At 40.4% G+C, this 25,146-nt stretch overlaps 2 protein-coding genes across 3 annotated transcripts; one reads left to right on the forward strand and one right to left on the reverse strand.

Moving 5' to 3' along the window:
• Positions 1-1,562: 1,562 nt before the first annotated feature.
• LOC122982897 (urotensin-2-like) lies at positions 1,563-4,045 on the reverse strand. Its single transcript, XM_044352516.1, has 4 exons — positions 3,260-4,045; positions 2,691-2,816; positions 2,169-2,212; positions 1,563-2,072 (listed from the first exon to the last, which is right to left on the reverse strand). The coding sequence occupies exons 1-4, from the start codon at positions 3,363-3,365 to the stop codon at positions 1,959-1,961; spliced, it is 390 nt and encodes a 129-aa protein (XP_044208451.1). The 5' UTR covers positions 3,366-4,045; the 3' UTR covers positions 1,563-1,958.
• A 3,397-nt stretch (positions 4,046-7,442) lies between these two features.
• ccdc187 (coiled-coil domain containing 187) lies at positions 7,443-25,138 on the forward strand. 2 transcript variants are annotated; one of them, XM_044351397.1, is made up of 13 exons: positions 7,443-7,884; positions 8,270-8,362; positions 14,189-14,251; positions 14,827-14,965; positions 15,246-15,336; positions 20,898-20,976; positions 21,535-22,902; positions 23,435-23,556; positions 23,677-23,748; positions 23,865-23,999; positions 24,179-24,267; positions 24,373-24,467; positions 24,551-25,138. In XM_044351397.1, exons 2-13 carry the CDS (start codon positions 8,314-8,316, stop codon positions 24,697-24,699), a joined length of 2,451 nt encoding a protein of 816 aa, XP_044207332.1. In that variant the 5' UTR covers positions 7,443-7,884; positions 8,270-8,313; the 3' UTR covers positions 24,700-25,138. The 2 variants fall into 2 exon arrangements, with proteins under 2 accessions (XP_044207332.1, XP_044207333.1); XM_044351398.1 differs by lacking the exon at positions 21,535-22,902 and having other exon boundaries at positions 7,481-7,884.
• The last annotated feature ends 8 nt before the right edge of the window (positions 25,139-25,146 follow it).

Genomic DNA, 25,146 nt, shown 5'->3' on the forward strand with positions numbered 1-25,146 from the left:
ACTTCAATTAGGAGAAAATGGACAAGGTTGGAGACCATTGTGACAGTATATATAGCGAGTATTAACTAAGTGACACACGGTACACACAAACACACGCACAAGACACCGCACAGCACACATGCAGACATGTCAAGGTGTCAGTTTCACTTGTACACTGAGCGGTGAAGGCAGCATTGCTCTTCTCCAGGCTGAGGGACTGGTTCACCTCCCTTCTGTATTTTACTCAGGGTGCCAAAATGGGGAGGAGGAAACAGAGCAGGACACGTGATTCACAGCAGAAGAAGCTGAAAATGAAATAGGGAAACCTTTCAACAGTGCTTTCTGAGACAGACAGTTTCACCACTGCGATACGGAAGTCTTTAAAATGAATGAAAATAATGTATAATCCAATTTCTCTCAGTAAGTTTGAACATTACAGACACCAGTGGAGCCCTGGAATAAAGTCCTGTTATATAGAGCTCATTAAGATAAATGATTTGACATTCTGTCTTAGAAGCCTGTCAAATCATAGTATAATTCTGGCCGGTTCTTTAGGCCTTTAATTTATCTATGTGACAAAGTGTAGAGGGTGTTTAAGATTAACGGTGTAGTTACATGAAAAGTTCACATGCAAATCTTGTTTTTACTGCCATTTATGAATGGGATGACTGGTTAGCTGTTAGGCACTCTTCATTAGTATACAGTGTTATCAATTTTATGACATTCTGTGAATTGACCTGGGAATCTGCCTTTCCTCCTCTTCTTTTTCCCAAGCACCCAAACCAGAGAAAGGTAGGCACATCAGGACAACAGAACAGAAACAATTTTACAACATATTCCACTTGTGGACACAGAGCAATAAAGAACTATTTTGTGGAGACCTATAGACCTAGTGAAGTTTAAAATGATTGGACACATGTAGTCGACTTACTCTTATGCAAATGCCAGTATTGCAAGACAAGCATTCAGTAGTTTATGGACAGCAATTATATGGCACCCTTTACCGAACTGCACGTTTTCATCAATTCCAAACCGAGAAGAAAAAAAAAGGCCCTGCTTTGATAGAAAGTTACGGGTCCTCGACACTTTGCATGTGAACTAGTGATAGATCTATTTTCCTCTCCTCTATAGCTGTCTTTCTCTCTGTCTTTCCCTGTTATGTGACCCAAGTTTTCTCCACTCCCAACCCTTACCCTTAAAACTTTCATCTCCTCTTGGTTCTCCTAATGTGTTTTGCTTTCTTCCTTTTTCTTCCCTTCTCTTGTTTGTAAGTTTTATTTTTGTAATTGTGCATGTACAAGCGTCACTGACTCGATGGATATGTTAAAAAAAAAAAAAAGATTTCAGCTGCTGAAGCCATGCAAAACATTTTGAATTGCCCTTAAAATATGGAAGATGTTTTCTGAATGCTTTATATTCTTTCTGCTGTAAAATAATAAAAAAAGGAAAAAATGAAGAAAACTCGAGAACAAAGTTTGCTACGTCTTTTTGTTCCCTCCTTGTGGGGTCTTCTGCTGCCAGTATGTTTCTCACCAACACCTTTTTATCAAAAAAGACATTCAGCACAGACGGTATTTTCCATATAGTTTTAATTCATTTTCAACATACTGTACAACCTTTGACTTTTACATTTTAAAGACATTCGGTCATACATCATACATCAGGTGTGTACATAAATATAGTTTAACACAACATAAAGGTAATGTTAATAAATCTTAATTTCCCCAAGCAACATTTCTCAATCATACCTATGGCATTGTTCTGTATATGAACAAATACTGACAGCGCTTATGTGTGTGAGTGTGTGTATATGTGTGTGTGTGTACATGCATCAGGGCATGCATATGTGCACATACAGTATATGCATACATGATGTTTCTTATTTTGTCTGCATGTACTTATGTGAGTGCAAGATAGGGATTTTTTTTTTTAGTGCAAGCCCTGTCTCTTATGTTTAGCGTTGGTGCCTGTTGACAGTTTTAGACACAGTACTTCCAGAAACACTCAGAATTCCCTGCTCTCTTTCTGAACTGCTTGCGGATGCCCAGCACACGGCTGAAAGGATTTAGGAGACTTTGTTTCTCCAATAGGACCTGAAAGAGAAGATAAAGTCATAAACAGTTTTAAACTTACAATATGTAGTTTACTTTTCTTTGTCGCTTTAAAAGTAACATTTGTAGAAAACCCACCTCTCTTTTCATTCCCCTGGGAAGCAGGCCTGTGGTTCTGACACCTGAGAGAAAATAAAAAATAAGAATATACTGATAATTGAAATACCTCATGTCAACTTGTTGCACTGTTGCATAGCCATGTTTGTGTGCATTTTATGTTTTTGGCAGTGGTAGAGGAGAGGCTATTGAAGTAGGTTTGTAGCAGAATCCGCAGACTTCTCTGGGATTTCGTACCAGGAAAAATTAAGAGGTATCAGTCACACCTTCCACAACAACTTACTTCTCGTTCTTGATCAATACTTCCAACCTTCTGGTTCTCCAGTAGTGCTGCTTAGCAACCACCCATAGAATAATATGGTTACACTGGTATGAATGTGTGTGTCAATTCAAATTTATAACAAAGTTTGGCTGCAAAAGAGCAATTCCATGAAGACAATTGTCCCTGAATAAAATCATTCTGTGTATGTGTCTGCATTGAGTATGAGAATTTTAATATATTAAGTGTGTAGCAAAAACAGATGGTATGTTTGTGTTTCTTACCATCTCTGTTGATCTCCCCAGATATCAGAGCAGAATATCTGAGACCAGCACCATCCTGAGGAGGGAAGGTTTGCTCAGAGAGAGTCAGATCGTCCAGAGGTTCGACTCCTCGGTCCTCAACTGATACTGAGGACAACCGAACAAGCACACACAGATGGTAAAACCCCACCAACAGCTACATTTTATCTCTACAGACATGCTATTATTTCATTCATTCATTCATTCATTTAAATTATTTGTGTAGTTGATGCTGAATAATAAAGACACAGACTAAGATAAAAAGATGTTATCACCACATATTCTACAGTAATAAATAATAACTAAGTGTTTTGAAGTATTTCGACAGAAAACGGCACAGAAACAGAAAAATCCAGCATTAATGGTCCATGTGTGAACTTTGCCAGCATAATCAATGTTCAACACTGAGACTTTAAAGTAATTACTTCAAGGCCTCACAACATAACTCGCCTGCCATTAATCTTCACAAGTTAGGTATTAGTACTGAAAATGTGAATTAGGGTATTAAATGAGTGAAATACGGTGAATAAATGGAAATATTTTTCACTCACCAGGTCCTGGATAAGGCATCTCAGCAGATTCTGTGAGGGGGTGAGCCAGCAGTGGCCCAGAGGCCACAAGCAGGAAGGCCCAGGACAGGAGATGGTTACACTTCATCACTATTGGACGCTGTTGTTGGAAGTGCTCCTGATTCTCACGGAGGTCCTCAAGAGGGAAGAAGACTTGTACATGCTCTGTTGGTCCCAACTGGGTTATATACTTCCAGCTGTAGCCTATCCCCCCTCCTGCATGCCACACAGCAGACACACACACATAAACACAGACCCCAGCCAACTCACTTGCTGCTCACAGCAGCCATCAGCAATATCCAGAGTCCCATCCCCTCTAACCGCGATAAATCAACAGTCACAGGTGAATTATAGACTCAATAAAAAGACAAGTGGCGTGGCCCGTGTTTCAAGGGCAAAGTCATGTTTTATCAGCTCGTCGGCTTGATTGACTGTTTTTACTGACTTTGTAAATGGGATCGAAGCAGGTGTTTCAGATATCACTCTCAACAACATCTCACAGGGGAGCAGGTGGAGAGACAGGGCAGCCAAATGACTAATGCTTTTATGCTACCAGTTCATTAAACTCTTGGGCTATTTGAATCCTCTTGACTCAAAACCCACGGAAACACACTACAATTGAACCTGCATACAAACCACTGAGGATTCATAATGAAACTACATAATGACGTGTACGGAGGTTCAGTGGAAATGTGACAATGTTCAAGGCCTTGTAGCCTATAAGCCATCTGATATTTTAAGTCCATTTAAGGCAACAAAGGATTTTCTGTGGGTTACTGAATCAGATTGATTCATGCACATTATTTAGAGGCCTTCTTCTGAAAAGACATTATATTTGTCCTCTTCTTAGTCATACAATAAAACTCAATTTTAGGAGTATGCCCAGCATAGATGGACAGAGTCAGAAAAGCTTTCCTATTGGTTGGGCAACTGGGGGACAGGTGCAGAGAGCTATTTACAAAGTCACATTTTGCACCTCTGTATGTTATTTGTATATTTATTAGAAATGTGACGTCAATGTTCAGTCTCTTGTATGATAATGAGGGTCTTCGAAGCGACAGTGACATTTAATTTTATGGTCGAAAAGGCCAGACACTCCATTAGGTGTTGCTGTATATCATGAAAAGCTATTAAGATTTATATTCTGTATTAGTCAAGTCCCCGCTGCCAATCCTAGCTTATTCCAGCCTCTAAAATAAAAGTTGTCTCCCCTGTACTTGAGGTTTATCCTGTCGGATATGAGGTCCACTTTACAATTCACGAGGGATCTAGAATTTTTTTGAGGCATGGGAGTTTTGTAACAAACATGGACACATACTACAGTTTCTTGAGATTCTTACAACATAATGTGGATCAGTGCCATCCAAGCTTGATCATGGCAGACAGAAAACAGTGGAATTAACAGGAAATAAATTCAAACAGGTGCATGTTTTTGAACAGCTGAAAGAATTGAAACAAGTCTAGGTCAAAATCTGGTATATGGCTGGACTTTGTATGAAATGCTAGGGGGCTTGTCATTTGTTTATCATCTGGTTACCGTCAGACATGGACATCACCAGCATTTTTATGATGTTTGTTTTTATATACGTTTATTTATTTGTACAGCACTTTTCATACAGTAGTTGTAACTCAAGGTGCTGTACACATTTGAAAAACATTAAAAATACTTAAAATACATTGCAGCAGATTTTGGGTGTAGACAATATGGTGCTGTTGTAAGAAGGGTTCAGTTAAGATTTAGGTTTTTTTCTTATATATGTTTTATATTTTGTTTCACTTACCCTCAACCCAAAAAATAGTTTAAATGCAGTAAGTTAATCAAGTTAATCATTAATGCTAAGTGTAAATGTGTTTCATGTGTGTTAAGTTTGCATTAGTAAATGTGTTTGTTTTATTGCTTTTATTTTATTTACTGTGAACACGGAAGTGCTTTATTTTGAAAAAACATGAGACATGCGGAAGTAACGTGGAAGTGGACAGGATTTTATACTGACAACGCACAGGTCCCATGGAGCTCCCCTCTTCTCAAACAGGTGTTATTTGGATAAACTGACCATATATTGGGAATCTAAATGGTTACTTTCTCGCCTGAAAAATATTCAAACTTAATAAAGTGACATATTAACAGTCCTACAGTGAAAATTACAACAGTAATCTCCGCTGTCAGTTGATGTGAAATACATTATGGGGTACTTAGCTTCGGCCAGCTTCAGCCAACCAATGGTGTAACTTCATCACCCAGCCAGTCAGTCAATGCAAGCAGTCAATCAGTCAGTCAATGAGACAGGCAGGCAGTGAGTGACTCAGTGATGGACAATTGGGTTTGTAGGTCTGGCCCTGCTGTTGTGGCCCAGCCAAAAACTTGAAAAGCAACACTTATCATTGTGTTTTATAGACGGTGAAGATATAGACATCCCAACCATTCACCATAAACAAAATTTTGTGACAAAATATTTCCATATACTTTCCATATATTATATACTTCTATGTATTTGCTTGAAGTAAATCTTTACCATAAGTAAGTAGCAACATCTCAGTGCCATTACAAATGAAGTCCTGCTTTTATGTTAAATGTTAAATGTGCATATGAACAAATATAAGCAGTGAAAATACACAAAATTAGCAAAAGAAACTGTACTAAATGTGAGTTTGTCCCTTTTGGAGTGTAGAGTTCTGTTGAATTAATACATAAGCGGCATTTTAATCTTGTATGTATCTGTTCAAAGTGGTGCTTGGTCTGACTAGATCTCACCTGGTGGGTGGTTTAAAACACAGCAAGTCATTATATTCTGTGGGTGTACCATTTGTTTGGAAATAAAATCTCAATATAACGGACTGCAGCCAACAGTCAGATGAGTGTACTGAAGTAGAAACAAAAATATTTTTCCACTGAAATGTACTTGACAAAAAGGTATATATTTTCACAAACTGAAATTATTTAAGTGAAGTGCCTTGTATACATCTTGTAACAGTAGAATGACTTACAGTTAGTCTTAATGTTCTGACAGTCATGGGTCCCAAAGCTACTACAAATCAAACAACAGGTTTATGATTTGTGTACAAAATGTGGTGTCATACATGTCAGACATAAGTGCAACCAGCAGAGGGCAACATTACTTTAAGAAGAGCCTTATAACTGTACACTTTGTCATTTCAAATCAGCTTGCAATGTAAACTCTTCTGTGTGGCTCTGTGGGGTTAAAAATATAATCTTCGGAGACAGACTTCCTTTTTCTTCCTTATCTTATCGGTCTTCAAAGAATCTCAGATGGACGGGGTGCAAATCGAATCTGCCACAAAACCTGTAGCCTTAAACAAAATCTATGAAGTCTCATCATCAGTGACATTTCCAAGACAGGTTTTAAAAGCAGCATATTATCCTGCTCAGAAGTAAGACTTCCAAAAAGATTTTCTGTACATCAGACATACAAGCAAGGCAGTTTCCTGTCCATCTGAATAAATAAATAGAAAAAAACTAGCTCCATCCAGCTGCTGCTGCTGCTGCACATTGCTGGAAATGTTGTTTAATGACTGTAAATTCCATACTTATCTTGCAATTTTGTAATTTTTTATAATAATGGGCTATTTTACACTGCACACCACTGCAGCTGAACAGGAGCTGTGCTTGCAAACTTTGAAAAAGTTGGTAAAAATTGGGCAGTTGGCGGTACACCATGTATTATTTTTCTGTTTTCCATTCATATTTAATGATTGGAGTTAGATTAATCAAATACAGACTATAAAAACTGCTAGTATTATACATCCCAGCTACAATCTTTGAGGGACTGGAACATTTGGCTGGTTGAATGCTGCGTTCAAGAGCCGTTGGAAATATTGCAATTCAATGAGTGCAAACGAAAGTGTGCGTGGCTCGGGCCTGTATTAAATTCGAGTTTTAACATTACGTGATGAAGGTATCACCAACTGATGGTAAAAGACTACTATTACATTATTGTATGACATTGTAAGGATTGAGTTATTGTGTGTTTCCCTGTATTCTGTATTTCACAGTCTAACCTTTCGTCATGAGTTGACTAGTCTTGTACAATATTTACAAGCCTTACAAATCTCTCAACACTGACGTGTACTTTTCAAAATAGTTAAAAGAAAGGGTATTGCTTTTCATAGGTCGAATAAAACATTTAAGCAATCATCGTGACTAAACTTTGGCAGAGGTAAGTCTGAGCTTGAAGGAGCACTGAAGGCAGCAGCCGTTAACCGCCCCCACTGCTGCCGAACAGGAGCTGTGAAGAAGCAGCCGGAGAGCGACAGACTGTGGGCTAAAGTTTGTCCGCCCTGGCTTCCCATCACAGGTCGACGGGGCTTTGTTTCATTGATGAACAACAACCGTCGGGGTCGCTCTAAAAATTCACAGCACAGTACAGGCGTTAGAAACCGTCAAGCACGTTCCTGACCTTTTGGGTAATTTGTGGAGACAGCAAAAAGAGAGGAAGGGAGAGTGGAGGGAGAGGGAAAGTGCGACTCAGCAGCGGACGACTCCAAAGTTGACACCTCGCTGTCATGTTTGGTACTTGTTGAATAGGCTGTTGTGTGCATACACAACACTGGATAACTGAGCCTGTGTGGGCAGCGTGCTGTGGGAACAGGTAGGTTATAAAACAATGACTCTTTGGTACACAGAGTGATTGAATGTTTGTCTGGTGGTAAATTTACTTTGCTCGACAAACAGCAGTGGCCTTCTGCAATGCAGATATTGTTCACATTATAGACACGAGTTAGTGTTCACTGCAGCACTGCTCAAGTTAGATATCAGCAAGGTTAGCTATTGGTTTCAGCTAGCTTAGTGAGTTTGTTATTTGACTTTTTGTGCATGAATGTCACTGAGATAAACCAGTTTTCTGGTTAAGAAAAAGACAATAATGTGCAAATGTCTCGTCATGTAGCCTGGTTTCTATCTCCTTTGTGCTTAGCTTCTAGGTCCCATTTAATTCTGCTTGATAATAACTTCCAACAATCCCTGTCTGATGCCAGGGTCTTCAGTATCACCATGAGGCAGTGACAGCACTGGGACAGTGATGGCAGAGCTGGAGATTGACCAGTCCAACCTTCCACGTGTCCAGGAAGGTAAGCACTTATTCTACACTGACCCAACTCCTACATCTGCAGGAAAAGAAAAGCAAACCGTGCATCCCACAGCGTATGGAAAAGGCATGTGCAGAATGTGCTATGCTTTATGGGTCTGTCTTGGGGAAAAGTTGTTTTTGTTTAGCCCCTCCATAGGAAGGGTCAGAGGTCAGGGTCAGCTACAAAACTGAGCCAGTAGGGATACTTTAGCACAGCGGATGTTAAGAAAAGACTTGACTACCCGTCTGCTGCATCTTTAAGAGAATGAGACAACTTCCCATGGGTTTTTGTTTGTGTATGTTTTAAGAGTAATGGTGGCTTTTCTTTTGACTATGTGTGTCTGTACTTGATTCTCGTGATATCAGTATGCTGTGTCCACCACAGATAGGAAGTGGCTTGCTAAATGTTTTGACTATATGCAGCAGGCATTCACAGGTCCTATCATACAGTACAATAGTACAGAGAGAGATCTCATAAGGTGCGTGTGGTATGCCGGGTGCAGATATGAGCAAGGAATGAGATAGCTGTTCCTGATTTGGGGAAAGAAATTGTTCCCACTCAAGAGACGAAGGCTTGTTTCTTTATATTGAAATAGTCTGACTTGCAATACAATAGTCATTGTGTAGAATATACAGTTCCAAAACCTTAATGGAAAAACTGTTTAGTTTAAATTTAATTTCAAAGTCAATTTAACTCAAACAGTGCAACTATGATGCATGTTTGGTCTCTGGACTGTAAGACCTCAAATATGAATTGACTGTACAACATATGCAGACATTCAGATATGGAGAAACAGCAAGTTGGAATTAGGATTATAGCAGGGGAAATGGTTTAACATTTGAGAGCTGTTTGCAAACTGGTGGTGGAAAAAAATCCATTTGTTTAAAAATATACAAGATTGTCTCATTGTTATGCTAATGCAGTTCTAAATTAATTTTTGCTTGCTTGTATGTAAGTATGAAAACATTCCCAGGTAAGGGATGTCTAAGCTGTGGCGTGAGTGTAGACCGTTGACTCAGTGTTTGACACGTCCACACTAATGAATAGGATAGAAATAGGTCTGCATGTCTTTTATCAAGGGAGATAATTCAGCACTCCACCACTCTTGTTTCCATACACAAAGGGCACACTGTGCGGCTTTGCATTTTCATGCTTTATCGAGCACAGGCCAGTGCACAAACAAAACCGGTAATAGCAGCAATAAACTGCTAATTGAGACAATATCAGTATGTAAAGCAGATGTCTGGTCCGTGTTCGTTTCTCTGCTTATCATCATCATCATCTGCTTAAACAGGACAAATTTGTCAAACTGTGTTGCTGTCACGCTCTGTGGCACGGGAGTCGCTCACTTAATGTCCCATTGTGAGTGTTTATGCTTCAATTTCCTTAAGAGCTGTAGTTCGCCGTGTCCCACTTCTCCTTCATTTTCCTCCCCATCCGAGAGTCTCGGCCAAGTCAAATCTCTTTGTTTTCACTGCCCCCCTTATCAGTTCCTGTTTTGTCCCTCCTCTGGCTGCTCCTGATATAGCCTGATGTGCCGAGGGAATGCAGCTCCCAGAGGAATTCCCCCGCCTCCCCCCCCCCCCCCCCCCCCCGTTCCTAATTTCACTCTCACCAACTGACCCAGACTCCCATTACCCCTCACCTCTCTTTGTTCTCCATGACAACCTGGTCCAGTTCATGAGCTGGCTGGCCTAATGCTAGTTTATAACAAAACACAGAGAGCTGTGAGATGGACAGACACTTTTTTTTTTTTTTTTTTTTCTTTTTTTGGCGAAATTTTGTGCAGAAAGCAGCGAGCAGGAGAACACAGAACAGACCAGGGAGGAGGAGGAGAGAGAGGGAGAGAGCGTGTGGGCGGTCGGTGGGGGATTTTGGCTGAAAATAGAACCCTTGTCATTTTCTCCTTTCGCCAGTTTCTTTGTTTGGCAGGCACTTGCCACTGCTGCTATCCAAGTGGTTGCGAAGATGAAAGAGACATATCTCTGTTAGTGTTTGATCTTTTGCTACCTTGCGCTGGATGCCTGAGACAATCTGCATAATTTTGGGTTTGGGTGATTGGCTGTCAGTTCTCTTATGTTGGTTGGAGTTTTTCAGCTCTTCTACTAAAAAGACAAAGTGCACACGCATCCACCTAGGAGATGACTATTTAGTTACATCAGCAAAAAGGTAACAAATGGCCCCCTTTTCTTCAGCGGTATTTAAAAATATGAAATAATTGAACTTTAAGGTCATGGTTTCCTGCTTTGTAATGTACCCTTCTCTCACATTCTCACGGTAGAGACAGTCCACACACACGCACAGACTGCTAATATTTTTGAAATCTTATCTGTTTATTTCTTGGCCTTTACACTCCTCTTCACAATCTCACCCCTATTTGGATTTTAGCTTCCCGTGTTCAAATGCCACAGCCAATTTCTGTTCTCCGCTGGATCTTTGATTCGCTATCCTCTTAGGAAACAGACACAGGCCTAAAAGGGGTCCTTTCAGTGCCCTTATTAAGAAGCTTAAAGCAGGAGTCTCTTTTAAGATTATGAAAACACTGACTCGCACTGAGCATTTGTTTTTACTGTTGGCCCCTGAATGCCTCACATCCTGTCCCTCAAAACCTGTTTAGCAGTCATAATAACACAGTCTCCATGTCCCTCCCCTATAGGGTAATGTGACTGTAGTTTTAGGACTTTGGAAAAACAAGTTAACCCGCAATGCAGACACACCCACACACACACACACTTATACACACAGACCGACTGTCATTCGCCTCCATCTTTGCCTCGTTCCGTCATTTCTTCTGCTTTTTCAATTCTGGAGTCGGACTCAAGAGTAAACTCATGTTTTGAACTGTCAATTTGTCCTGTCGGATTAAAACCAAGGCATTGACTTAATCCCTCCTCATTGACAGACTGGACACATAAGGGCAGGTTGGAGATCCATTTAGCGGATAGTCTCTTAAGCTCCACGACAGGTGTAAGTTGTAATGCATGTCTGTCTTGGTATGGGTTAACTCTCGGGTGTAGACTTACGGGGTCATTTATGGTGTAAACAGACCCTTTTGGTGGCTTAGTATTGTCAGGGTGATTTCTATGAACTTTGACTGTTGAGCCTTTATAGACTGAAACATACCAGAGACTTATTCCTAGCAGAAGTTTCTCCATTTTGAGGTTTTAAGGAGTGGAATTTGACTAGATTTGACCACAGCAGTGATTCAGAGGCCTGTTTTTCTCACTTCCCCTATTAACAGAACAGGACAAAGAGGAGACATCCTCAGTTTGACCTGTTGTATCGACTCCAGAAACGATTCTGTAAATGTTGAAATTTAACATCGCATTGTTGGTGCAGACTCTAGTAGTTCAGGTACGGCAGAGCAATAACGAAGGAGAAAATGACTCACTTTTAATAGAGCATGAATGTGAAAACAGTAGCGAGATAGAGATCAAGGAATGCCAAGTCAGTGTGTTTGTGTCCGTGGAGAGAAACCATCCAAAAATTGTCTTGAAGAGTGCAAACTTACCAAGACGAACAAACACAGAGAAACATTCTTAAAGTCTGAGATGGATTGAACGCTTGATCTTTTAATGTGTTTGTACTTTGTAAAGATGCTCACAGCTGTAGACTGTAGGCGCAACATGTCTCTCTTACAATGAATCTCGGGGCCTCCAATTTGTTCTCATCATCCGTGATACCATCCAGCACAACTTCAGCTGGTAAGTAAACTTCTGAGGTCTTTGCTTGGCTTCTTCTTCTTCTTTTCATTTCTTTGCTTTAGATTTCTTCTTCTTCTGACAAAAGGATCAAAAAAGCGTCATTGAAGCTTCAAGTAAACAAACTGAAAGCGACTCTTAGCTTTGACTCGTCCCCTGCAGTGCATATGACGACAGCGTGGTTTATATGCACAGTATCGCAGCTGCTGCTTCATATTTGCTTCTCAACAGTCATGTATGTAGTTCACTGATTTTTGCAACTTTAACAATATGCTATCAAATAAAGTAAGCATGTTACAACTACAACAGCAGGCTTACCATGTTTTCCTGGGATAGTGTTCCAGATAATATAGAAATATCCTCTCTAACATTAATGATTTAGTTTATGGTGTTACAGCAGTGTAAAACGTATCCGAGTTGCTTATAGCCGGGCTAAGAACTTTGACAGGTTATTACAAACAACATATGGCTTTTATGTGCATCAACTCAGCTCATAAATGGAATACTTGAGTATCACAAGTATTAAGTGCAGGGATTTAAATGTAGCTGTTGCATCCACAGACGTGACCCAGCCTGCTCTGATAAGCCTAGCAGAGGGATTAGTGGTCGGACAGGTGTTTTTAATTGGCCCTGCCTCTGGCTCAGGTTGGAGACGTTTCCCTCCGCACTGAGCTAAATCTCTTCTGTGTCCTTCTCCTGGCATTCGACAGCACCGTTGTAGGAAAAGACAGCTTCTCTAGGTTTCCTGATAAAAAAAAAAAAATATAAGTGAAGTGGCAAAGCAGTTTTTTTCTGGTCACGTGGAGCTGTGTGTCTGCAAGTTGGAGGAAACAGATGGACAAAAGTGCTGCTGTCTGTCTGTCTGTTTATTTTCTCTTGAGTAACTTTTGAGTTTGTTTGACAGACTTGGAGCACATTTGCACTACAGCACATAGCTGGGCTATTGTGACTCATTAAGGACTACTGTAAACACTTGACATGTTTATATATGAGAATAAACGTCTGCAGGCTCTGAAATGATTGAAATTAATGTGCAGATCAAAGAGTAATGCAAAAATTTATATGTATATCACAACCATATGACTGGATTTTTACATTTTCTTTAGGTCAGAACAGAGCAGTTAACTTCTCACGTTTGAACACTTCTTGTATTTTCATTCCAGTCTCTGCCTTTGTCAGCTTTCTGACAATAAAGGACAAGGCTGAGAGAGAATTAATGACATGAAACTGATACGCTTTATTAACATATCCAGCAGCAGGTGGCCAGACTGAACGGTCATGAAAGACTTGGTTTGCCACAGAGATATGGTTAACCAGACACAGTTGGTGCATAGAGAGCTCTTAGTTAAAGCTGTTGGATTTATGACAGACTTAGATTTCATTCTACGTACATTTGTACCAGCTGCACTGGCTGCCCTGTGAAGGGGTAGTCTCTGAACTTTGCATCTTAATTTGGTAGTCATAGTGAGCGCATTCATAAAAGAATGAGAGATCCTTTCAACAACAGCTTTAAAGATATTCTTTTGTAATGCTTTTTTATATAAGATGTACACGCACATTTTCAGAGAGTGTCACATTATTGCTTTTGTTAGAAAGAGGCGGTCCTTTTTTGCTTTACCGCTACTAAACTCTGTGACTTTGGGAGGACAGTAATAATTGTGTACACTTGGTGCTTCTCTGGAGCACTGGTACCCTGTTATGATGGGGCTTTTATGAGAGCCTTCTATATATTTTACAGCATATTCATGCCAGAGTGGTGTGTGGTTGTGTTTTTTTTCTAAAGTTTTAAGGCATACTCCTCTGTCTTTGTCTGAGTTGTATAAAGAGCCATCATAACATACAGCACTTATACTGTATTGTTTCCCTTTTAAACAAAGTGCTGAACCAAAAGCTCCGCTATATTGTCTCTTTTTAGGGTGTCGAAAAGTTCAGCTCTTGTTCTGGATGGAGCCCAGAGAGCCACTCAACATTGTTGTCATTTTTCTGTTGTTTTAGTTATCATCAAGCTGGGATAACTGCTCACTTTATTAAACGGTTATATTCTCCCTCTATGCATTTTTGAACACGCAACACTTTGTAACCTTTTGTCTGGTATTGAAGTGTCGCTGTCCTTTTGTTGTTTCAGTGTGCCAGTGTTTTGCTGTGCTGGAGGATGGAGCGTTGGCACACCACCTGCAGGAGCAGGAGAGTAAGTCCAATGTCAAGCTACGTGTGACAGCTGCACAGCTGCATACTACAGACATGTAGAGTAATTTATATTATGTGGGCTGCTCTCAAGTCTGGTATAGTGAATCACCACTTTCTGTGTTGTGAGTCTTCATATTTAGTTATCTCGATAAATAATTTAGCTGAGGAGTGTACTTTATGTTATGTTAATACAAATGACAGATTTATAATAAATCATAATTAAATAAAATGCTGTTTTATGACTGCCATATATATATTTTGTTTTTGTGGAGTAACTGTAGAACACATTATGGTTTTTCAAGGCAAACTGGGAAACCTAAGGTAGTTATGTATGAACTTATGTTTGTCAAGCTCAAAACAATCACTGTTGTGGTTTGTCTTTGCATAGTTAACAATGTGACATATAATTTACTTTCTGTGTTTAGGATTCCTCAAATGTAAGCCGAGGATGTTTCAAATAAACAACGCATTAATCATGTGATTAATGTTTTACAAATCTAGATCACACATGTTCCTTTATTGTAAATATTGAATACGGCCTTACCCTCTCTGTTTTTCTCTGCCTTACATCCACAGTTGAGCAATTCTATACCACCAACATCCAGAAGAACCAGCTGGTGCAGAATGACATCCGTATAGCCAAGAGGATGCAGGATGAGGAAGAGGAGGAACAGGCCCAGCAGAGTGCCCTCCTCAGACAGGCCTCCAGACAACTGTAGGTGACCCTGTTCAGACATCAGTGCATGTTCTTCCTGATCCAAACACACACCCACTGCTGATGTGTAGTTTTTGGGTTTTAGAGTCTAAAATCAGAGATCTATTTGATAATATATAGTATAGGCACTATTAATGCAAATTTACTATATTGTATGTACGTTTACGATGCAGATGTATTTACTGTTGATTGCAGTGTGTTGAATTTTTGTTGTCTATCATGTGTTGGTTGTTAAGTAACAAGTTTCAGCAGTTCTTTTCTCCTCTATCTGTCCCTGTAGTGAGGAGCAGGACTTTGAGTTTGCCCGTGTGATTCAAGAGGAGATCCAGCGTTGTGCTGAGGAAGCCCGAAGGAGGGAGAGGGACGATGAGGTGAGCAGAAACAGTTATACCCCATCTAATTCTGTCCGCATCTAATTACATCCCTCCAGTCCCTCCAGTGCTTTAAAGATCTATCAATGTTTTTTACAAGGTCCAAGGTCAATGTGGACATTCAGTCTACGCTGGTGGTCATCTGGTCCAAACTACACTTTTACACCATTTATATTCAGAAAGGAATTAGGATTCACAGCCTTTCTCACAGTGAATACATACTCCAGTTAGATTCATCCAGAAGTTTTCAACTTGAAATGCTCAGACCAACCCAGTATAAAGAGTACAAAGGTCAGTTCTGATGTCACCTGAATCCTCTTGTCAGTTATCTACTGACCACTTTTTATATGACACATCTTTTCAATTTAGAAATCCGCACCCATCAGTGTTTGTATTAGACCATTATTTCTCATAGTATTATTTGCTTAAGGTGCTCTTGAAATGAAAAGATGTCATACTTGGGACACTGACAGTAGGCTTACTAAAGCATGCCAGACAAAAATGAAGCTTCAATGAAGGGTGAGTTTTATTCATTTTTCTTTGCCCATAAGACATATTTTATTGCCCAAATTACTAATTAACCTGTCCCATAATACTTTAAACACAAAATGTATCAGATCATCTTTCAAAAATGAAAAGGGACAGGTGAAATGGCTAACACCTCCGATAATACAGACAGGTGACAAATTAAAGGAAAAACTGGTACAGGTCTGAATGTTTGACCCCTATAGTGAGGGGATCTGGTGGCTCTGTTATGTTGTGGGGGGGCATTTTGCTGGCATTGTTTGGGTCCACTTGTCCCCTTAGAGGGAAGAGTCACTGCAAATCAATACAAAGTTGTTCTGAGTGATCACCTTTTATCCTGTGATGAAACATGTCCATCCTGATCACATCAATGCAAGCCAATTCATTAGACAGAAAAACATGTCCTCAGCTCACCTGATTTGCATTTTGAAGGCTGTGGGAGGTAAACTCACACTAAGTAGTGAGTGACCATGCAGTCCATCATATGATATGATTGGTGGACTGTACAAATTATCAATCCATCAGTGCATTAGAGAGATGAAAACAAATCTTTGTGGTTCTAAGATACAGCTGGTCACAACAATATAGGAAACCAATTATTGTGGAAGATAAAGACATAACCTTTGAATGACTGATATCTGGAAACAAGGTTGAAAATCAGTGTTCCTTTAGCAGTCACTCATTCTGTCATTTTTAAATTAAAAACTTCACGGTGTTAAGCTTAGCTTGAAACTGAATGCCATCCCAGCTAATAAGAAGACACAGACATGACAGCAAATTTTGTAAAGAGAAATATTTTGAGGGATTTGCTCCTGAAAGAGGAACAAATCCTTTCCCGTGGGTGTCAAGTTGCCAGCAGTAACCAGAGCAGAGCCAGACGCTGTATGAACAAGTTCAGCTTTGGCACATTGCAATGATAAAACAGAAAACCGGACAAAACGAAATCAAGACTTAAAGTGATATTCTGCCCTTTGAGTATCAAACACTCACCCCATATTGGCCTGAAAGTTGTATGTTAAAAGACAGTGGCTAGTTTCCTTCTTCACAGACAAAGTGGCTGTGGTCCACTTGAATTCTTCTTGAGTTTTATTAGTCGGGGAAAAAAGTATCAAAATGTCCATAGAAACATGTCAAACCACTGTCTGGTTTGAGACATAGTAGACATAGTCATAATGCAGTGCGGAATTATTGGACTCGCTAGATGTTCAGGCTTGTTGAAAGTTATTTTTCACATGGTGTCCAGAGTAAAAATAGCTGCTTTTAAACATAGATTAATGATTCCTTGTATCTCAAACTACAATACTGAGTGCAGACAAAAATTGGCATAATGTAATCCAGAGGGGCAACCATGGCAGTAGGCACAAATTTAAAATAGCACCAGCATAATCTGTAAACTTAGTGAAAGCACATTCAGCATAGGAACTCATAGACTTGTATGACACTCGGGACATATTTGTATATCATTTATTTGCTACCTGTTACCAGCAGGTCAGGAAATATCCTATGGTTCTCTTTGCTCTCTCTGAGGAATAACTGAGTCCATAATGAATGGTAGTTGCAGAAAAGTGCTGCTCTGGGCCTCTGATTTATCCTCTGTACCATAAGAGGCCCGTAGGAGCCAAGTCAGCAGTTAAACACACAACTTGTCAGCTACCCATCCGCATGATGGCTCAAGCAATTTCTCTGGTGGTTGATTGGAGACATGGACCATCAAACTCTTCATACCGACTGCACTCATGTGTGCACATATAGTCTCACTGAATGTGCACACTTGTTATGTGTAAAACCTTTATTGCACAGTTAGAGGAAGAGGCAGGTTAAGTAAAACGCCATCTAAGGGCAGTGTTTAATCAGGAGTGACTCAGCCTTCATTTGGTTATCCTCCCATTATATGGTTTAACATTGTCACTGGGTTTCCAAACAGGTTAGTTAAATGTTATCCTAATGACATTGCGAGTTAGATTAAAGGACATTTCTCATTTGTGGTAAAGCTGGGCAATAATTCTTTAATATCGTTCATGTCTCCATATTTTCATATAATGACATTTTAAATTCTTGACACTTTAGCCAAGCTAGCGGTGTGACTACGGATAGCAGCATTGTTCAGTTAGTCAGCTGATCCACCACCTCGGTCCAGACTCAGATATCTCAAAAACTACTTGATGAATAGCCACGACATTTTGTACAGACATTCATGGTCCCCAGAGGATGAAACGTACTCACTTTGGTGATTGTCTGACTTTTCCTCTAGTGCCACCATGAGGTTGACGTGTGGTTTTGAGCAAAATGTCTTGAACACTACAGTATATATCATGGATTGCCATGAGATTTTTAACAGAGATTCATTGTAACAACTCTGGTAATGCCTTCACTTTCCATCAAGAATTTATGCAAAAAACAGTCCACAATGCAAAAAACAGTCCACCAATAGAACTTTGTTTATGACCAAATACCTGCAAAACTATTCCCATCAGGCTCACTCGTCCTTTGCATGTAGTGCTAATTAGCAAATATTAGCAGACTAACACTCTAAACTAACATCGTGAACATGGTAAACATTACCTGCTAAAAATCAGCATATATTGTCATTATAAGCATGTTAGCATGCTGACACTAGCATTCAGCTCAAAGCTTCACTATTATAGCCCCTCAGAGCTGCTAGCATGGCTGTGGACTCTAAGTCTGGTTTAAGTTATAAAAGTTTTTTTCACCATCTGATTTTGGATACAAATATAACATCATAATATCCAGATAACTCTGATAGTTGTGGTTACATATATGTTGTCCATATGCCCTACTTTCTGATTTGTGGTATAACACTAGATTTCTCCAAAATGTGTTAATACAAAAAACAATTCATCTTGTAACCCAAACACAACAGGGCAACCAGATGGTACCCATCAATCATCTCTCCCTTGCTGCTCCAGTATGCACTCAGAAGCCCCTGAAAAACTTTGTTTTTATGTCTCTGCGCATTTTTACGGCGCGCATGTGCATTTCTGAACATCAGTTGCTTTACAAAAAAACAGTCCACCAATAGAAATGAGGAGTTGAGCTGTGTAATGACAAGAGCAATGTGGGGGATAAAATGCCAACTCTGCCACGAAACTCCCCAGCTGGTCCAGTGGAGCTGTCTGCGTCACAAGGCTGCTCCAGCATAATATTTTCCTTTACCCTGCAGTTTCCTTTTTAGAGAAGGCTCCCTTGAACAGGATTATAAAAGTTCCTTGTTTGAAGGATGTGAGGTCATAGAGGCTGTGGGGTTCATTCATCATTATTAAAGGGGTTGAGTTTGGACTCAGGTGTGTACACTTAGTGTTAAATTTGAAAGCCTAGTTTATCTACTGGGTTAAAAGTCATGCCAGGTTATGCAGCACATGGTATTTGAATGTTTACTCCTCTGTGGATGTAATAATTTCTTTTTATGAGTGTTGATGTTAGGATCAAATGAACTATTACCACTCCTGTTAGCCTACCTACCTTAATGACCGGCTGATCAGAGGTGTTGATTAAATATATGCCTCCCTGTAGATAGTGCCTTTAATTAAGGAACAGAAGGCGTCAAGCTGTGCAGTTTTAAATGCCAGTTCCCTGTGGCACTCCACACCTAACCTGCCATGGCAAGCTGTTAATTGTCTGCTGATGCTGGCAAAGTGGCTGACACACACGCTCTGATTGCAAAGCAAAAGGAGCTGCGTTAGCTTTTAGTTATGATTTATGTTGCAGATGCAGCATACAGAGAGATTTTATAGAATTCACTGATAGAATTTGCTGATTGGTAGGGAACATTATTAGATCTGGCCTTTTCAAAGAAAAAAAACAACACAGACATGGTGGGGGGGGCTCTCCTTCAGAGAGTAGACAAGTATAGCAGCTCTGGTAAGAGCTGGCATTCCCCAGTGACAAGGTGTTACTTCAAGTGAAACAGTCCTGTTGACCTGCTTCTGTTGGAGTTTTTCTGGACCAGAGTGCAGGCTGAAGGAGATGAAAAGTTAGCTTGTCTCTCATGTAGTCTCCTAGTTTCTACTGAGTTAGCCACAGCCCCACCTAGAACAGTTAGTTTGGCCACCTAGAGTCAGCTTTGTGTTTAATAGCCACTATTAAGATGTCGGGTCACCTCACAGTGGCACTAAGTCACCAAACATGGCTCTGCATTTGGTATAGCCTCTTCTGTAGACATGTCAAATGTAGCTCGCACACTAGATAGAGTGAGATTCTCTTCGTGATGTAAAGTCAGTAAACTCCTAACAGGATCTGAGAGTTTGGTTTATGTTACAATGTTGTTGTTACTTGAACACTAACAACATAGATCAAATTGAAGGGAGCTCAGGAGGCAAGGAGTGATACTAGGTTAAACAAAGTAGTATATACAGTGTAAGAGTTTTCTTCTCTCAATATTTATATGTAGTGGAATCAAGCTAACAGAAAAACACAACCCTGGTGCAAATGAACTCAGCCATTAATCAAGTTTCCTAAGATAATATTTCTTGTGACATTGAATCAGGGGTTAACTTGTTACCTTGCTTACTTTTTACATGGTCTATGTTATGCTGCCACCTGCTGGTTAAAAACAACAAAGTATACATGATGCCTTAGACAAGATATTTGAAGTCTTGCCAATTCATGGTTGCACACCAGTGGTAGAAGAGGTAAATCACAGTGAATGGTTTTGGTTTTGACATTTTGTAATGCTTTAAACATGTTATGAGGGTATCAGGACAGTCCATTATCAACTGTGCCGTGAGTTAGTTTCATGGTTGGTTTTGACTTAAGGGCAAATGAGCCTCATGAACAAAATTATATGACCTTATTATTGATAGAAGATACAGGTTAGGACTGATGGGTTGTAACAAAGTCACTAAGTGTTACATTTTTCTCAAAGCCAAAAAAAAAACTGCGTTAAATATGTGTCTGTTTAATTGCTTATGTGACAGAACAGCTCCATCTCTGTAACCTTCAATTAGCCTAAATTCATGTTGGTTAAACATTATGGTTTATAATGCAAACAAGTAATCAGTCTGCCTGTTTCACCACAGGAAATTGCTAAACAAATGCAGGAAGAGGAGGAGCAGAGGACCAGAAGGAGGAGCAGAGGCCAGGAGGGTCGTAGTGAAGGTACAGTTTAAGTTTTGTCATTCTGTCTGTTACAAAATAATTTTAAAGCAAAATGTTTACTTTCTTCAGGATGTGATGTTTTTAACTAAATGTATGCAGACATTTGCAGAGATATATTTGTTGCAATTAAAGTAGGACAAAACCCAGTGCTTCCTTAGCTTTTCACTGACCATGCTTTGCTCCACTGCTACTGCTTACGATTGTTGTACTTAAGTCATTCTCCACATGAACAGAACATGCTCCACATAGTTATCACACTTTTTTATTTTCTACATAATGTGTTGTGTTGTAAATCAGTTGCATGCATATCACATGTTGTCTTTTATATTGTCTTTTACGCATGACAGTATATCTGTATTCCAATCTATAAATGTATTGGAATGCCTTAGTTTTATCTAAAACACTTATATAAATAATTTAACAAATACTCATACTTAAGTGACATGCAACTGTTTTTAATGCTATGTGTCATTATTAACTGCACTTGTCTAATAGTACCCGCTAACAGCCTCACCCACCCTCCCTGCTTTTGTGTTTGCATGTTTGGCATTATTAAAGGCAGCGCTAGCAGTCCTGCACCGCCATCCCCAAACCAGCACACACTCAGCAGCCTTCAACAAGGAGAGGAGCAGTACTCATCTACCGCCACCAGGTGGCAACGTTCTACCTCTCGCAACCATTCAAACCATTCATCTGGGCCTCAGGCTGACTCCCCAAGAGGGGTTGCAGCTCAGAAAAACACAACTTCATGGTCAAATGAAGGACACACATATTCCATTAGGCAAATCAAGAGTGAATCTTTGTCTTTGAGTGAGGATTCAGAGGACTTGGACACAGTTTTCTCTGAACAGCTCTCTGTCAGGTCCCAGAGACTGAATAAAAAACACAACACGGCACCTCCTCGACGGCGAGCATCGTTACATCAGCCACAAGAGAGAAACTACAGAAGTCTTTGCACTCACAGCAGCTTCACAGAGGAGCATCGAGACCGGGAGGAGGAGAGGGGAGAGTGGGATGAGGACTATTATGAAAATGGTTACCTAGAGAAGAGGAGGCCTAGGGATCGGAAGCAGGAAAGGAATCATAGAGAGGAGTATGAGGGCTGGTACAGGAGCAGCGATCAGGATAGAGACTCTAGGTTATTAGAGGTAAGAGAAAGGCGATGTAGTCGCAGTGAATCTGTTAGGCTACCTGACAGGAGTAGACACAGCAGCAGAGACTTAGCAAGTACCTGGACTTATAAGGACAACCCTGACAAACATGTTCGCTTTCAGGACAATACCCTGAGCTCTAACAGGCACCAGGGTGAAAGCAGCCAAGTTTGGGAGATGCTAGGCCAGGTCCTCAGAGAGAGGGGTGTGCCAGTGAGGTTTGGCGGCAATGGGGCACCACTGCAAATAAGGCCTCAAAGCAGAGACAGCCAAGCACTTCACGGGAGTGAGGTCTCCCACGGCGATTCCCAACCACATCAGAGAGTCTTCCAGAGAGCTGCCACCACCAGGCACAGTTTCCATGGAGATATTAGGGAGAGGAGGAGATTGTCATACCGAGAGAACAGTTTGAGAGATCATAGAGAAGACCGTGACAGGCAGCGAGATGATAAGGGTCATGATGAAGAGGTTTATGAAATTAGTAGTAGAAACTCATATCTGACTCACAGAGAAAGGGGAGGCAGTAGGAGGTGGGAAGAGCACAGGTATACTAACGATGACGAGAGGGAGAGGAATGCAAATGATTGCAGGGTCAAGAGGACAACAAGCGAATGCAGGCATTGGCACATGACCATAGAAGAAAGGTTAAGCTCAGAGGAGGAGCAGGAGGTGGAGAGGAGAGTAGAGCGGCCCCATCGCAGAGCCTCACAGCGTAGCCAAAGCCTCAGCAGCCGCAGGGATTCAACCAGGGATAGGTCAAGGCACCAGGCAGCAGGTACTGTAACACCTAGAACTGCAGCCAACTCCAATCTGCAGAGTGAAAGCTTCCAAAGCTGTGCTCTCTACCTCTCTGTGTACATCTGCTCCTCTCATCTTCCCTCAATCATCGTCAATCTAAAGAAATTTGGGGTCTCTAACTGAAGTGGGATATTTTTCTGTTTCATAACCACAATTCCTGTAGTCCTGAAATAATCTTCAGTGTGTGCTTTCATTCTTATCTCCATCCTCATCATCAGTCTTTCAGTCTTGATGTAGCCTGAGAAAAAACTATGCGGTCTCTTTCAAAACATAGCAACATGCCTTTACATGCTGCGTCCTGTTTTCTTTTGGTATGATTCAAATTTTATTGGAGTTTGTGTCATTCAGTTTCTGTTTTACTACACTTGTAATATTCATCACTGAATTTCTTGTTTTATGTTTGTTTTATTACCGGTATACTTTGCCCTCATCGTCATTTCAGTTCCTCTGTACCATTTACTATTTAAGATTTAACATTTGATTTCTGTCACTTCAAACGTCACCCATAGGAGTGTCACCGCAGCCACAGTCAGGCGAGGCGAGCCTGAATCTGGGGGAGCTGCAGCAGGTCCTACAGGATGAAGAACTGGCCCGCAAGCTGCAGGAGGAAGAGGAAAAGGTTTTGAGGAGGGTAAGAGACCCAAGAATTTATCATGACGCACTGTGATTGAGGAGTCAAAGTGAAAGGACAGAAGATCAGTTTCTCTTTTCATTCATCTTTTTTCTGACATTTACTGTTTTGTTCTCACAGAACTCCCAGCCCTCTCCACGTACTTCTTACCCCAATGGAGACTTCAGAGTAGCACAAGTGGCGCAGGATGAGGTACAATGATGAACTGACATGTCGTCAGTACCCATGTATCTAGTGTTTTTAACATCCACCTGTTGAATGATACCTCATTGTTTTTGTTTTGGTATTTTGGGGGGGTTTTGCTTTAGGAAATTGCACGTTTTATGCAGAAGCAAGAAATTAAGTCAAAGCGAAGATCTCGTGAGTTAGAAGGGCCAGCATCGTGGCGCGAGCACAGAGCGATGATCAATCATCATGACAGAAGAGCTGCAAGAGAGAGACAGGTAAACGTGTCTTCAGTATTGAAAACGGTTTAAACTTCCAAAGACAGATTGTACTTATCTTTTGAAAGATCGACTTTACTCTTTGTTAGATTTGGTATTTTCATCAGTTCATTTTTAAAATGAGCTGATGAAATAAGTTATATAAGACTTTTAAATAAGACTCTTTTGTCCACTTCCAGCGAGAGAGACTTGACTCAGAGGGCCTTCCTTCCCCGACTGAGGACTGCTTCCCAGAAAATCAGCCACCCAGCCCGACCTCCACAATATTGTAATTGTCCCAACATCAATATGCGTGAAACTGAAGAATGTCCATATTGTTACCATTTGTCTTTTATCTACTGCATATGCTGATCTACAACTGCTGTGTTTACAGACAATCCCAGCAGATCAGAAACATTGCGGAGGAGCTGGATCCGACCTTCCAGGCCAGGAGGCAAGGCACAGAGAACATTCAAGTGGGACAAACAGGTAATATAAACAGGACGAATAATATTTGAAACTGAGCTGTTAAAACAATGGCTGGACACTCACATCCTTTTCCTCCAATATAGGCCCAACCAGTCAGTCTCTTCCCATGCCGCATTCTGGCTTAAATGACTTCCTAGAAGAGCCTACTTTCATACCGCCCACAAAACGTCAAACGGATAAAACGGGACGCACTAAACCCAAAGAGAAGAAGGAAAATTGCAAGCAACAATAATCTTCAACACGGTGTCCTGTCAGAGTGCAGACATAAACATTTTATAACACTAAATATCAGTTCAGCTACAGAGTTCTCATAACTTAGTACTTACAGGTTGAAAATGACAAGAATTAATGTCTTTCTGCCAGCCGCCCCTACTAGCACTTTAGACCAGTGGAACAAAGAGAAAAGATAGAGAGAAGTTGCGTTTTAGAGTACTTCTTCATCAGGTGAATAATTGCAACACTTTGGACTGATGCCTTTATTACTTTCAAAGGGAATTCTGTGATTTATTGAAGTATTGTTTGAATTCTTCAGTGTTGATGAGTGTTTAATTTAAACAGTATACCTTTTTATTATATTTGTAACATTTATTTGTCTGTTATTTAGTTAAGCAGTATACTGTCAGCATCCAAAATGTCATGTTTGTCCATATTTGTTTAAAAACCTGCCAGAATTTCTGCA

Source organism: Thunnus albacares, chromosome 5 (assembly GCF_914725855.1).
Source record: "Thunnus albacares chromosome 5, fThuAlb1.1, whole genome shotgun sequence".
NCBI lineage: Eukaryota > Metazoa > Chordata > Actinopteri > Scombriformes > Scombridae > Thunnus > Thunnus albacares.

Bases quoted from the DNA above. Each gene is read 5' to 3' on its own strand.
- ccdc187 (XM_044351397.1), top strand. From the start codon at position 8,314: ATGGCAGAGCTGGAGATTGACCAGTCCAACCTTCCACGTGTCCAGGAA. The intron at 14,966-15,245 runs GTAGGTGACCCT...CTGTCCCTGTAG, and splicing joins AGACAGGCCTCCAGACAACT to TGAGGAGCAGGACTTTGAGT. The intron at 24,000-24,178 runs GTAAACGTGTCT...GTCCACTTCCAG, and splicing joins GAGCTGCAAGAGAGAGACAG to CGAGAGAGACTTGACTCAGA.
- LOC122982897 (XM_044352516.1), bottom strand. From the start codon at position 3,365: ATGAAGTGTAACCATCTCCTGTCCTGGGCCTTCCTGCTTGTGGCCTCT. The intron at 2,817-3,259 runs GTGAGTGAAAAA...GGTTGTCCTCAG, and splicing joins GATGCCTTATCCAGGACCTG to TATCAGTTGAGGACCGAGGA. The intron at 2,073-2,168 runs GTGGGTTTTCTA...CTTCTCTTTCAG, and splicing joins CCAGGGGAATGAAAAGAGAG to GTCCTATTGGAGAAACAAAG.